Below are 14,991 nucleotides of genomic sequence, written 5' to 3'. Positions count from 1 at the left end.
TCTTATAAATAAAAATGTAAATTACCCAAATCATGACAAGTGGCAGTGGGTGTTGCTTCTACAAACAACATGGCCATGGCCACTAGAAAACACATGAAAATGTTATTAATTATTTTATATACTGTAGTAACAACAGAAATAAGATCCTTTCATTTAACTATGTAGTCTTAGAAGTCTTTACTGCCTCAGCACTAACATAGGCATTATTTTTGACTCTAGCCTTCTGTTTACAAAACATAACATTTATTGGCTAAAAACTGGCTTGTTCAGTTAAAAAATATACATGGAAAAATGAAGACTTCATTGAATGAAGGATACACTGAAGAAAACCAATTTCTATTAAAAAAACTACTGTAATGCATTATTCACAGCCTGTTGAAATTGTTCTGTTTGGAGTTTCCAGTTAATTTAAAACATTGTTTAAAGGATCACTACTACAACTGAGTTGTATTACCAAATAACTCTTGTTCTTAAATAGTTACAGTGTCTTCCAGCTAAATTTAGGGCTCATTTACTTTCAAAATATATCTTCTGATCAGGGACGTACAGTCACTGGAGGCAGATGAGGCAGAGCCTCACCTGTCATCATGAAAAGTAAAAAAAAAAAATGATAACATAAAATAAATTTGTCCACTGGTCTGTGCTATACATTTTTTTTCTGTATGATTGCAATAATTGTGATCATTTTTATAGTCAAAATCACTGAATTTGTACATTTCCTGTTCAAATACAGTAGAGAAATGCAAGGTGCGGTAGCGGTGAGACGAGCCTCACCTCACCTCACCTCGGACTGCGCTATCCCTCACACACTGGGCTAATGCATGCAATTGGCGTGTGTGTGTGTGGCTGTCTCTCTGTATGTCACCAATATAATGTTTGCAGGCACGTTTATTATACATCCTGATTTTCCACAGTCTGACTAATATCTTTAGTGAATGTGTGTGACATATTTAGTCTTGCTGATCGGACATAAAACTGCAGTGAGAAGGCACGGTGAGGTAGACAGTACAGTACTGCCCTGAAGGGGGCACATGTAAGCACAACAGATGATTGTTGCTGCTGTTCTTCTATGCAGATGCTGTATAAGTTAGTGATATTAGAAAGTCAACTGCACTGCAGCAGTCCATTTATTTTTATTTTTTGTTAAGACTGACTGCCAAAATTGAAGATTAAGATTTTTAAAACTAAACGAAAATAAGGAGGGAATTTTAGAAGAAAGTGACAGAGATTTTTGTGGAGAAGGATAGGCGCATGGACTTAATTTACAAATAAAGGTAACACCATAAATGGTTTTCAATTTTATAAAAAAAATGGGATCAAACTAAGAAAAAAAAAATCTAATATTTAAAAATTAAATTTTGTCCTTAAATAATATATTCTTTTGTTTTTCCTTTTATCCTTTTGTTGAACAGTCTCTATCAAAATTGCTTAAAGCATCAGAAAAAAAACTTAAAAAAAAAGTATTTCAATTAAGGTAAAAATTCAAATCCTTTTTTTTTGTACCCAACTCAATACTTTCATTTGTATTGAATGAGTATGAATTGTGAAATTGCAATGGCAAATTTAGAGCACATGGAGGGTGCGGAGCAAATGTGCTCTCTCTGCTCTCAAACACTGTTATAAATGTAACGTTCTTTCTTAGCCATGTGTGTGTAAAGAATGCTGATGAGAAGTGAAACATAACCAGTAGTCAATGTGCATGCTACCAATTGTATAGTGAATATTTTGGGTTCATATATTTGTAAATCTGACTTGTGCCTCACCAGCCATGAACCTCACTGCACGTCACTGCTTCTCATATAAAACTTTCAATGGCTTGGATTATTTAAGAAAATGTATCAATTCAAGCATGTTGGAATGTACATTAAGCTGTAGTGCTCCAGAGATGCCAACATTTTAAAGAAATGGTTTATATATTGGGCATGGTAGTTTTGATTTCTGTATGAACGAGGCTGAAGACTCATTACTTTAATTTGATAAGCCCCAATTAGAGCTTCTGTTCAGCTTTCTTTGTTAGCTAACTGTACAAAAACCTAATTAATGTCAATTATTATAAACTCTTACTAACTACATTATAATTGGTTTTTTTTCTTGGTATTTGGCTGTAATTTTAGTATCATTGCTACACTGTCAAGCTATAATCTCAACCCATGGGATGTGACAGCAAAAATACAGGAAGCCTTGTGACCAATGAAAAATTTAATCTGGTGTTTTACACTGTATAACATGTACTTCAGAATGTGTTGAGCGGACAGGGTAGCCAGTTTGGGAAAGGTCATCAGAATTGACTGTGAATAATAAACCTGGAGCCCTCAGAGGTTTATTTTGTGGTATATGCAGTTGACTTTAATGTAATGACCTACTTTATATGATTTATTTATGTTTATCAAAATTTAAATTGTTCAGTTTTACTGTGTTTAATATAGTTTCAATGTTATGCATGTTGTAAGGTAGCCTCAGATGATTATTTACTTCCCTCTCATTTTTCCCTTTGCTAGTAAATGTATAGTTTAAAACTAGAACAGTGTAACATTGAGATTTTTACAGTAAGACTAATTAATATGAAAATCTCAGTAAAACTTACCTTACAAATAGCTATGAACTCTATCTCAAATAAGCTTTAATATAAAGTAACAAAGCAAAGCTAGTGAAAAAAATATAATTATCACGGTTTAAAGAAATATCTGCATTCTTAAATACCAAAAAAAGAATGGAAATCTTCAGTTTGGAAGCCATCAGTGTAACATGCCTGTGGCTGCTGTGCTCTCTGTTTGTTCTTCACATAGCTCATATCTATTTACTAAATTTTCCAGTCCCCATTGTCAATGCAATATGTGACTTATCCTTTGTGTAACGCTACAACATTACCTTACTCCAGATGAGCCTGGTTGTATTTGTTTTTATCACATTGATCTTCTGAATTCTATATGCCTTATGGATCTGCTGGTTTATCAACTTTCAGTTTCTAATATTCTAACTACAGTATATGTTTCTAATATTCTTATTCTAGAAATATTAACCCACTGAGTCCTTTTTGTTTCATACATGAAGTTCATTCTCTAGTACTGTATAAAAAAATATTGATGGGACTTCTGAATATTTGATCCCTACCTAAGATGTTATTTTAAGGATGAACTTTGGTATCTTTTAAACATGAATCCCACTTAATGATGCAACAATTATGCCAGACACTTCCACTGCAGGCTTTACTTATTTCCTTAAACCTAAACCCATGTCTTAGAGATAAAGGGAACACTAGACTCAATTTTCGATCACCCTTAAATTTCAAGATGTTACCATGTGATTTGGAAGTTTTAATACCTTGTTCCTGGCTTTCCTATTCATGCCTTCTAGAAGATTGTTGTTATTTAGCGATCAGGTAGTAACATTTCTTTTAATAAATTTTATTCCTTTATCTCCATAATATGTCTTTCTACAGAGAGCCAACCTTAATATAAGGAAAAGTGTCTTTGCATCTTTGTGTCCCTCTGGTTGTAATGTCTTTGTTATATGCCTTTTGGTATGGGGTTTTAAAAGCAATGCACCATCTATTGTAAACAAAAATGCAACTACATGCATTACAAAACACATTCTAATAGATGGTGCAATACAAACGTCAATGCTGAATAGCTGATGTCTACATTGTCATTACATGGGTAGTCTTACTATACTATGGTATGTTAATTTACCTCCCTGAACAAGAATACTTGTTTCTAATTCTACTGAATTACTATCTTCACCTTATTCAAGTGAATACTCTATTACTGATGATAAAGGAAACACCCCGGATGTAACTGTTGTGATAAATATTAATCTACCAAGTGTGATTAATTCAGATGAATGTTATCACACCATGGAACAAGGTGCAATAGATGTAAGTTTCTTTTTGGTAATGGAAAATAGCTTCGTGAGCTTGTATACTGAAACCTTGTTGAATTTAATTACAAAATCTAGTTTTTATTTAATTTACAAAAATGTAATTGATTACAAAATCTACTTTTGTTGAAAGTACTGATGTAAATCAATGCCTTAATTTTATAACAAATCCTTAAGTGCTAAATCAGGCAGAAAAATGTCTGTTAAATTCAGTTATCAAGAATGCAAGATACTCTGGTTCTCAGATACTTGTACTGTATATTAATGAAATCAGAAACACACATAATTAAAAAAGTGGATCTTGACCCACTTGGAAACAGATTTCATAAACAGATCAGGTTAAATAAAGTAAAAATTTATAGCAAGAGCTTAAGGTTTGCTGAAACTAATTATTATGCCACTAATTAAAGAAACTAAAACCAATCCATAATTTTTATTTTCCATTTTACTCATCTTTCTTTCTACTCAAAAGAATCTGTTGTTCCCCACTTTTCCTGGTGCAGATTGTCAGAAGTTCATGTAATAAATAAGATTAACATTATAGTAGTCAAAACTACATGTTTATCATCATCATTAAATCATTTCAGTTATTCCCCCTTCTATCATTATCTGATTTCACCAGTTTTTTAGATTTTGCAGATTCTGTTGGTTCAACTGTTTTTTATAACAAACAACTTACCCACCTGGAATAGTAATCCACGATGAACAATAAGAATGTGATTTGGTCCTTACTGACTGGCAAAAGAGCCATCAGGAAAACCCCTAAAACATGTCTAGGTTCACTGACAATGGCAGCTGGTTTCTCAGGCAAGTCTTTATATTGCTGGAATGTCTAACATTTTTTAACTTTATCTAAACATCCTTGCAGACTTTTTGCCATCAGGTTACTTCCAAAATGTATAAGCAAGGTTTTCATGTTCCCAAAATGTCCAGTAAAATTATTGTCATCATATAAGGAGACAAAGTTTGCAACACAGTGTTTAGGCACAACCACATGGTCCTTCCACCTAGTTGCACTAGTTGATATTCATCAATACACAGTACCCTAGATCTCTTTGAAGTGAATATGGTCAGTAGAGTGTTTAGCTTCAAATTTGTATTGTTATTCTTGACTGCTCCCTTGAGCTTAAGGGATCTCTTGCAAGGAAAACGGTCAATTCCAGCAAAGGACTCTAAGATATTGCATCTGGGACTACCTTTCTGTAACACACTTTAAAGCTTTGCAACCCAAGAATCCATCTCAAAAGTCTTGATGATGGCTTAGATGCAATAAAAGACCATAAAGCTTAAAAAACTTATACTTTGTTCCTCTAAACCATTTCTCAGTTCCCATACTACTGCCATGCACTCCTTTTAATGGAGTGGAGTAACTTGATTTTAGATCAACACAACACTATCAACCTTGTTACCTTTGATGTCCTTGGTAAGCATAGCTCCTAACTTGACATTACTGGCATCTATATGAACTTGAAATTGTAGTTTTATTTGAAGTAGTGTCTGAATGGGTGGTGATATCATGATCTAAAGCTGCTCATCCACTCTCTGGGATTCCTCAATCCATTTCCAATAAACGTCTTTCTTGAGAAGACAATGAAAAAAGACAGCAATGTCTGCAAAATGTGGAATAAATCAATGATACCAACCCTGCATATCTAGGAATCTTTTTCTAAATTGTTGATGTCAGTTGGGATTGGATAGTTTAATATTGAGGCTGATTTTACAGGGCCGGCCCCAATAGTCTTGTCTACATGCCCTAATAGTTGTTCCTGAAAAAAGTGACAAATGTGAAAATTTAAGGTCAGGTGAGCCTGGTGCAGTCTAGTGAATATAGCTTTTAGATCAGTAGGAAGCTGATGAGAAGAAAACTATGATGCCATTTACATACACATAGGAACATTTGCCTTTCAGATCATTTGACACTCTTTCTGCAAATAACTAATTATTGTTTTTTGCTCAGCTTTCTTCATTATTATTCCAATGTGACATTTTTGCAACTTATCATTCAGGTTTCTGGGTACACCATAGTACTGAAACAGCCTTCCTTAAGAAATCCAATGACATAATACAGGCTTTCGATTTTGAATGCTGTGCAGTTTGATTTTGCTACACCTAAAAGCAGCTTTTGTTACCACGGATCAGACAGTCCTCTTGGATCATCTTATGAATGTGGCTAGTATCAAAGGTAATGTCTTATAGTTGTTTAGTACTTATCTCTCTATTAAAATAAAAAAATCCTGGGACGATACGTGATACTTTCATGTCCCACGAGATGAGACTTTGTGCCAAGAGATTTAACCACGCCCGGGGCTGGAAATAAAAGTGAAAGAGTAGATGACAAAGTAAAACATTGTAAAGAATTCAAAAACGTTGGCGCGATACACATGCAGAGCTGCTTAGAGATAATGAAAGTACTAAAATTGCAAATGGAAATTATTACTCGGTGAAATAACATAACAGCGAAAAGAGATTGAATATATTGTTCGGATTTAAATTTTACGTCGGAGACTTGTAGATCATCTAATTTGTGTTGCCATCAGGGAAAAGTAGTCTTTCTTCCCAATGAAGAGGCATATCTGCGAGAATTAAAATATTTCTTGTTTGGTGAAAGTGAAATCCACATACATGAGCAGCAGTGACGTGAAGTAGCTGGTGCGTAGGAAAAGTCTGGAGGGGTTGGCGAGCGAAGCAAGCAGGGGGTGAAGCTCCCTAGTATAAAAGATGTTACTTTTTCAGTGAAAACTGGTAGCTCCTGACTAGTACAAAAGAGGCAGAAAACAATTCTCCAGTGCTGACCTCCTTCATTGTTTACCAGTATGATACAGAATACAGTTTAAAATTGCATTACTTGTCTTTAAAGCACTTTATGGTTTTGCACCACATTATATGTCAGACCTCTTTCTCTGCTACCCTGCCTCTAGGCTTTTGAGTTCATCTGATCAATTCTGTGGTCTTGATTGAAGTTTAAGGGTGATGGTACTTTTCCTGAGATTACTCCTGTTCTGTTGAATAGTCTATCCTTCTACATTAGATCTTCCAAGTCTATTAACATTTTAAAATCTGAATTATAATCTTTTATTTTCTCATAGGCATATGGAGATGCTTAAAGGTATTAGTGTAGTGTTTTGTTTTATGGTTTGGTATGACTTATGTGTTAGTGTTTTATTATATGTGTTTTCATAACATCATTTATATGTTTAAAATATTTATTAATTTTACTCTGAAATTGTTTTTATACTGAGTTTATATACTGTACATCCCTTTGGTTAACATTTGTTGTGTTTAAATGTGCTTTATAAATACAGTTTGATTTGATTTGGATTTGATTTCCATCATATACTGAAAGGTGGTTCTAGCATTTTTATTGTAAGCCCAAAATACATTACCTTGAAATGGTACAGACCATCTTGTGTAATTACAGCTGTTTAATGAATGCTGTCTTTCCTGACCACACTCGCCAGTATCCACTCAGCAGGTCTAAAGAGCTAAATACTGAGGCACGTTGCAATCACCCTAATACCTTGTGAATTAATGACTTTGGAAAAATGTTATGTCCAGTTTTAGCATTCACTCTGCTATAATCCATGCAAAATCTATATGCACTATTTAGTTTTGTGACATGAGTGACAGGTGGGCAGCCCATGATGAAGTGGATGGTTGAATGATACCTTCATCCAGCATCACATGCACATGGTCCTGAATTATGGATTATGGTGATGTGATACACAATATGTACCCTACTGCACTGGAACCATAGTTCCATTGTTATATATTTCATCTATACTAATAAAAGGCAAAGCCCTCACTGACTCAATGACTGACTGACTGACTCACTCATCACTAATTCTCCAACTTCCCGTGTAGGTAGAAGGCTGAAATTGGGCAGGCTCATTACTTACAGGTTACTGACAAAAGTTAAGCAGGTTTCATTTTGAAATTCTATGCATAATAGTCATAATGGTTGACAACGTCCGCCATGTTAAACTTTCTTAATTATGGCCCCATCTTCACGAAATTTGGTAGGCGGCTTCCCTGCACTAACCGAAACCGATGTACGTACTTATTTCGGTGGTATGACGCCACTGTCGGCTGCCATATTGAACTTTCCAATGGTCTTTATTGCCTTCACTGACTCACTCATCACTAATTCTCCAACTTCCCGTGTAGGTAGAAGGCTGAAATTTGGCAGGCTTATTCCTTAAAGCTTACTTACAAAAGTTAAGCAGGTTTCATTTCGAAATTCTACGCGTAACGGTCATAACGGTCAACAACATCCGTCATGTTAAATTTTCTTATTTATGACCCCATCTTCACAAAATTTGGTAGGCGGCTTCCCTGCGCTAACTGAAACCAATGTACGTACTTATTTCGATGGTATGACACCACTGTCGGCCGCCATATTGAACTTTCCAACGGTCTTTGTTACCTATGAGTACATCTTCAACAAATTTGGTACGTGGGTTCCCAACGCTAACTAAATCCTACTTACGTACATATACACGTCCATAGCCTGCAGTTCGGTCACTGTGTGAGGCAGAATTGTGTCCCCCATCCCCACATCTCCCTCATTGTTGGCTGCCTGCCTATATAAGGCCGTCCATCTCTCCGGTCTCTTCATTCCCTTCCTTGCTTCGCCACAGTATTCACGTCTCCCTGCTGATAACTGCAGCCTTTTTATTTAATCCACGGCTTCTCCCCTGTTTAATTGTTCGTTTATTACGATTATAGTTATTGTATAGGTATTTGAGACTTAGTTTACATTGTTCAGGTACCCATTTCCTTTATCTTTATGTCTATTCAGGTGATCACCATTGATCAAAGAACTGTCACTTACCAAGTGGTTTCCATGCTCAGAGATACCGTCTGCCTTTTCCATGCTCTGTGTTACATATTGCACGGTCATATCAGGCTCACTCCTTTCTCCGGAGGAACATTGTGTCTTATGTATTGAATGACTGGGACAGGTTCAAGGTGTGGACTGATAACTGTACAGGAGATAATTATACTACACAGGAGCACTATAAGAATGAAATGCTTAAGCCATTCACCTATGGTTCTGCATGTGAGTTGATGGCTGCCGCTGAATTGTTCGGTTGTACTGAAATGGCCAAATATTTTACACCTTTGGACAATCGCCAATGCCTCTTAAACATCTTAGATTCACAGGTGACGATTTGAGTAGTGGACACTTTGATGTTTATGAATGTTTAAACTCTCAAAAGCTGGATGCAAAGTTATCGATGAAACCGGTTGTATGCTTACAGCGCTTGACAGATGCCGAATGTCACTTCAACACAACAAGTACTGCAAATACTAACGTAATTGAAACAAACCATGAAACTCAAACCGATTATGACAGCAGGAATCCAAGTATTTTGCTAGTGGATAATAACCTTAGCCACGTCTTTCTTTTGTGTCCACACTTCTGACCACCTCTGCAATAATGGCTGTACTTTTGCAGGGCTCTTATACTTTCTTCTCTGGGGTCTTGTGCAACTACTTGTCCAGCCACATATAAACATACCAGTTTGCATAAGAGTCTGTGACAAGTTTCTTCCTTAAAAATTTGTAAACTTGTCCCCAGGCAGGACTATTCTCCTTTATAAAGCTGCAACAACAAGTGTAAGGTTATCAAAGCATCCAAGGTGTGTATCATTCATGACATAATCTTCAGAATCATACTTGGGTATGATGTCACTGCAGGACAAGGGAAACAAGGCAAAACAAAAGTCATACTATTAGGAGGCAATAGCTTCTCACCAGAGTTACTGATCTTTTCCTACAATTCCTATTTAGTCAATGTAAAAGTGCTCTCCGTATCAATTACTGTGCCCCCAGCTCGGTCCCTTAATTTTACAGGCAATGTTGGTAAAAAAGGAGTGGCCTGAAATAAAGAGAGCATGAATTCAGACTGGGTTCACCTTTTTCCTTTCTTTGGCATGACTACATCGCTAGTAGCTGGTACCCACTATCTAAAGTCTTTCAATGAAGCCCAATCTTTCTCAATAAGCGAGTCCAATTATATAAGCCCTTATACATTGCTCACAAACCTCTTCAATCCTTCTGCTAACCTAGGACTCCATGCTTTTAAAATATGCCAACAACTCCAGTCCTGGAGGATGCCAGCAGTTGAAGGTTTTCATTCTAACCCTTTTCTTAATTAATTAATTAGCAGCAAAAACAGTGCACTGAAGTTTCTTTTGAATTCATTTTAATTGACTTGGTTTTTAAAATTTGTTCCCCTGAATTCCAACATCGTTCCTCTGGATTGCTTCATTTCTTTACTTAAATAGCACCCAAACAGAATTGAAATGTGAAATGAGTGAGCCAACAGAAGACCAACTAAGTCAGGGCCTCAAACTCCAATCAATTTCACTCCAAACAGTTGCTTAATTAGGCTCTGATTCTTGATGTTAATTAAACCCATTCTTTAATTCAATGGCTTTTTGTTGCTCTTGTTGTGCAATAGAATACATTTGCGAAATTGCCCTTTTTCTCTTTTCTAAGAGCACTGTTAAAATGTTTTGGGGACCTGAGCTGATGAGCATTCCTGAAACCTTCAGCTTTCTTTATTTTCAGATATTGTATGATCGACACAGTTTGCTGGTCATGTTTTGGTTAATTTTATACTATATCTCATTATTGTTTGGCTGCTAATTAAGGAAAAAGAAACAATTAAGTGGTCTGAGTCTTCGACAACAGGTCAAATAAAATGATTTCAAAAGAAGTTAATTAGCAGCAAAAACAGGTCACTAATTAATATATGTATAATTATATAATTGCCCAGCAAATATCTCAAGCACTTTTACATTATAGCTGTTTAATGTGGTAACATTGTTTATAGGAGTGTAAAGGAGGGGTGCTGCAGCAAGAAATAATATGTTATCTTAAATCTGATAGGGAAGAATTAAACCCCAAAGGCAGCAGTGGTAGATATATTGAATTAATAATCTTCAATGGCTACATGATTTATGCTGTATAGCAAAAGTCACTTTTGGCAAAAGCATTTTATCTGTTTCTGGAAGCTGAGAACTGTCACTTTCAAGGACAATTACAGTTAAATGTAGTGTTTTTGTGTTGTAGAGGGTACAAGAAGAGAGAGATCATTTTTTGTGATGCAGATTATGCTAGGAAATGGCCTTGGTACAATACATTATTTATTTTCTTTGATATTTAATATAAATATATATTTTCAATTCATTACTCATTTTAATATATAAACATTTAACATGTTTTTAAATAAGATGAAGGTTTTCTGCGATCTTATATCTGATCGCTGCCAAATCAAATCTGCTTGAAAGTTTTTTGGCTCCTATATATTACATCTCCTATAAGGCAGACATTTGAAAGCCTAATATTTACTTTTAGATGCATTCAAATGAAAATCAAACCATATGAGTCAAACTTAATCATGTTGGTCATATTATATTATGGATCATGCTGAAGAAAAATATTTTATGTTCTGAATGTCCTAGCATCTACAGTATTTCCAGCACATTTACCATGGAAATTATTAAATCATATGACATTTAAACTTTTTAACGGTATTATTATGTATAAGAAGTTCCTATTTGATAAAATATTCTTCATTATTTTCAATTATTTTGGACTTTTAGATATACAAAGATATAGGGTGTGTTATGGATTTACACTATGTATCTGTGCTATGCAGATTTATCTTGGCTTTATAACTCTGCCATATATGTCTGTCTGGTCTAAAGAAACAGGCTATTTCTTATGCAGGACTCCTTAATACTTCTTTAATAAAGAACGTAGAATTGAAATCTAGACTTCAATTTAAAAAAAAAATCAGTGATATACAGTAATCCCTCCTCGATCGCGGGGGTTGCGTTCCAGACCCCCCCGCGATAGGTGAAAATCCGCGAAGTAGAAACCATATGTTTGTATGGTTATTTTTGTATATTTTAAGCCCTTATAAACTCTCCCACACTGTTAACATTATTAGAGCCCTCTAGACATGAAATAACACCCTTTAGTCAAACGTTTAAACTGTGCTTCATTACAAGACAGAGATGGCAGTTCTTTCTCACAATTAAAAGAATGCAAACATATCTTATCTTCAAAGGAGCACCGTGAAGAGCAGATAATGTCAGAGAGAGCGCTCGCTAAGAAAAGCAAACAATCAAAAAATCAATACCTGCTTTTAAGTATACAGAAGCACCGCGATAAAGCGGCATTTTGTAGAGGAGCGTCCTATCTTCTAGGCAAACAGCCACTGTGTAACAGCCCCTCTGCTCACACCCCCTCCGTCAGGCAGAGAGAATGAGAGACAGAGAGAAGCAAACAAAACAAGCGCCACGCGGGAAGCATATCTTATAGCATTGAGGAGTTTTAGTTAATATGTAATACATGCTCTGACTGGGTAGCTGCTAAGCCATCCGCCAATAGCGTCCCTTGTATGAAATCAACTGGGCAATCAAACTGAGGAAGCATGTAACCTAAATTAAAGACCCATTGTCCGCAGAAAGCGGCGAATCAGCGAAAAATCCGTGATATATATTTAGATGTGCTTACATTTAAAATCCGCGATAGAGTGAAACCGCGAAAGTCAAAGCGCGATATAGCGAGGGATTACTGTATATATATATATATATATATATTGTCAGGGATTCCAGGGGCAACGACCCGGTCGGGACACCTTGAGGGACCGGAAGAGGGTCTATGCCCACCCTGGATCACGTGGGGGCTGCCATCCTGGTTGCTTTGGGGGCCACGGGTAGGGGGCTTGGAAGCCCAACCCTGTAGGGACCCGTGGTCACCGCCAGGGGGCGCCCCAATGCCTTGGGGATCCTGGACCCTGGAGAGAGTGGAGGCGGCCCAAAGAAGAAGGCATTGTGTGACAAGGACTGTGTTAGGGTTTCGTGTGTGCACTTTTGAACTTGTAAATATAGTTGTGAATAAACGTGTGGTGGTGATGAACAACATGTCTGCCTGTCTGTGTCTGGGCCGCGTCCAAATCTGGCGTAGTCGGCAGGATGCTCCGTCTGGTGGGACAAAGGAATGTCTATCACGTGCCGGAGGGAGACCCGATTGGGCTGGATGAAGAGGTATGGGTCCACACGTCCGGGTGCTGGCCGCCCTCTGCGAGGGCAGAGGGAATCCTTGAGGTCAGTGGAGAGGAAAGGAGTGCAGGCGGTTCCGTCTATTCCAACGACAGGAGGGACACGGAATCCGTGGAGTGTGTGCCGAACAGGCAAGTCAAGGGGTGCCGGATGGAGGGGGGAACGCTGCCAGTGCGTGGCACAGAGGGACGCCAGGGAAGGGTGTCCAGGCAGCGGTTTTGCCCCTTTCTTTCTTTCTGTTTCAGGGCCGGACCCTGGAGAAGCAGTAGGACCGACTTCGTTGGGAACCTGCCCTCAGGAGACGGGCCGTCTGCTGGAAGGACTCTCCGCTGGCGTGCGGGTGCCGCCACGGCTGGAGGAGACTACGAGGGAGCGAGTGGCTTCAACCAAAGGGCCGCGAATACCTCGGAGGGGGTGCCGAAGGAGTGGGCCCCGGGGTGATGGTAAGAGGGGGGAGCGCAGCATATGCGAGGCACAGGAGGGCACCAAGTGGTGCTGTTCACGTGGCATCTCCGCTCCTATCCCTGTTAGGAGAACAGGACCGGACCTTGGCTGCCAGAAGTAGGACCCGTAGGTCTTCGCTGGCTGTGGGGCACTGTCAGGGATGCCAGGGGCAACGACCCGGCCGAGACGCCTTGAGGGACCGGAAGAGGGTCTATGCCCACCCTGGATCACGTGGGGCCGCCATCCTGGTTGCTTTGGGGGGTGGAAGCAGGACAAAGCAGGAGAGAGAGTGGAGGCGGCCTGAGGAGGAAGGCATTGTGTGGCCAGGACTGTGTGGGGGTTTCGTGTGTGCACTTTTGAACTTGTAAATATAGCTGTGAATAAACGTGTGGTGGTGATAAACAACATGGTCTAGGTCATTAATTTATGTGTTAACATTGGATTTAGTTTAAGAACATTTCCAGAATAAATGCAACTTACAAAAATTAATAATATAAATATATACAGCATATAAATATTACAAAACAACATATAAATATTAATAAATATTTCTGCGATATATGCTATTTAATTCCTTTCCCCAAAAACTATGTTAATTGCAAAACAAGATTTTAACAACCAATTTATTTTTCAGAAAACTTACCTCTCGAAATTTATGGGAAAGTTTAGTTGCATCTAGTTCAGACAGAGAAAACATTTCCTCAGTTTCCGGCAAGTCAAAAACTTCAATTGACATTTCACCTCTTGAAAGGTTTTGGCCAGTATCTTCCTCCTCATCATCAGTGGCATATTCCCCAGTCTAGAAAATAAATATAAGTAATAAAATCCTTCTTAACTAAAGCACTGCAGCCTGTTTTTACTTTTTAACAAAATAACAAGACATAACATGACATAACATAACATAACTTTCTCATACCCATTTAATCCCATTCAGGGTGAAACAGAGCTACAGCATGTCATGGCATTCTAAAAGAATACTTATTTTACTTTAGTGCAACAGTGTAATGTTTTGTGATTATTCGGATAATGTTATAAGTTTCATTTATTATTGAGTAATTTTCCAATCTCACCTTATTTATAAACTTGTAAAAAATGCAGCTTAATTTTAATGGGAAAAACAATTAACATTTTTCTTACTTCGTCTTTTTAAGACAAGCTCATTCATTTTTCCCTTTTTCTACTACACAGAATCACAAAATGGTGTGCAAATGGAAATTGTCAAGTGAATATTATTACACACCGTTTTTACATATTCAGCAAGATTACTAGGTTGTAAGCTTCAAAGTTACAGTACTGTTAGTAACTATTTAGATACAAGCCATGAATAAATTGCAGATGCCTTTTTGTTACTGCATTGTCTTTCTTTAAGGGATAATGTATATACTGAACTAGTAATTTTGGCAGTAAAGTTATTGGGCTTCAAAATTTTAATGACTTGGAACAAAAATACTGCAAAAACCCCAGGACTATTATAAGTACAGACTCTTTAAAGAGTTCTCTTTGGAATTAATAAATTAGATAGTATGTGAGAAAAATGTGCATAGACAAAAATGGTAAAAAAAAGTGGGCAGGCTGAAGGTTGAGGTTTGTG

General features: G+C 37.3%; 1 protein-coding gene across 3 annotated transcripts in view; it reads right to left on the bottom strand.

Annotated features, from left to right (window-relative positions):
- Positions 1–14,991, bottom strand: part of ppp1r9a (protein phosphatase 1, regulatory subunit 9A) — a 259,164-nt gene that overhangs the window by 81,444 nt on the left and 162,729 nt on the right. For all 3 annotated transcript variants that reach the window (XM_039736777.1, XM_039736779.1, XM_039736778.1), the window contains exon 7: positions 14,044–14,199. In XM_039736777.1, coding sequence (XP_039592711.1) covers positions 14,044–14,199 — 156 coding nt within the window. The remainder of the gene's footprint in view (positions 1–14,043; positions 14,200–14,991) is intronic.

Source organism: Polypterus senegalus, chromosome 15 (assembly GCF_016835505.1).
Source record: "Polypterus senegalus isolate Bchr_013 chromosome 15, ASM1683550v1, whole genome shotgun sequence".
Lineage (NCBI taxonomy): Eukaryota > Metazoa > Chordata > Cladistia > Polypteriformes > Polypteridae > Polypterus > Polypterus senegalus.
This window is presented reverse-complemented; position numbering and strand designations above follow the sequence as displayed.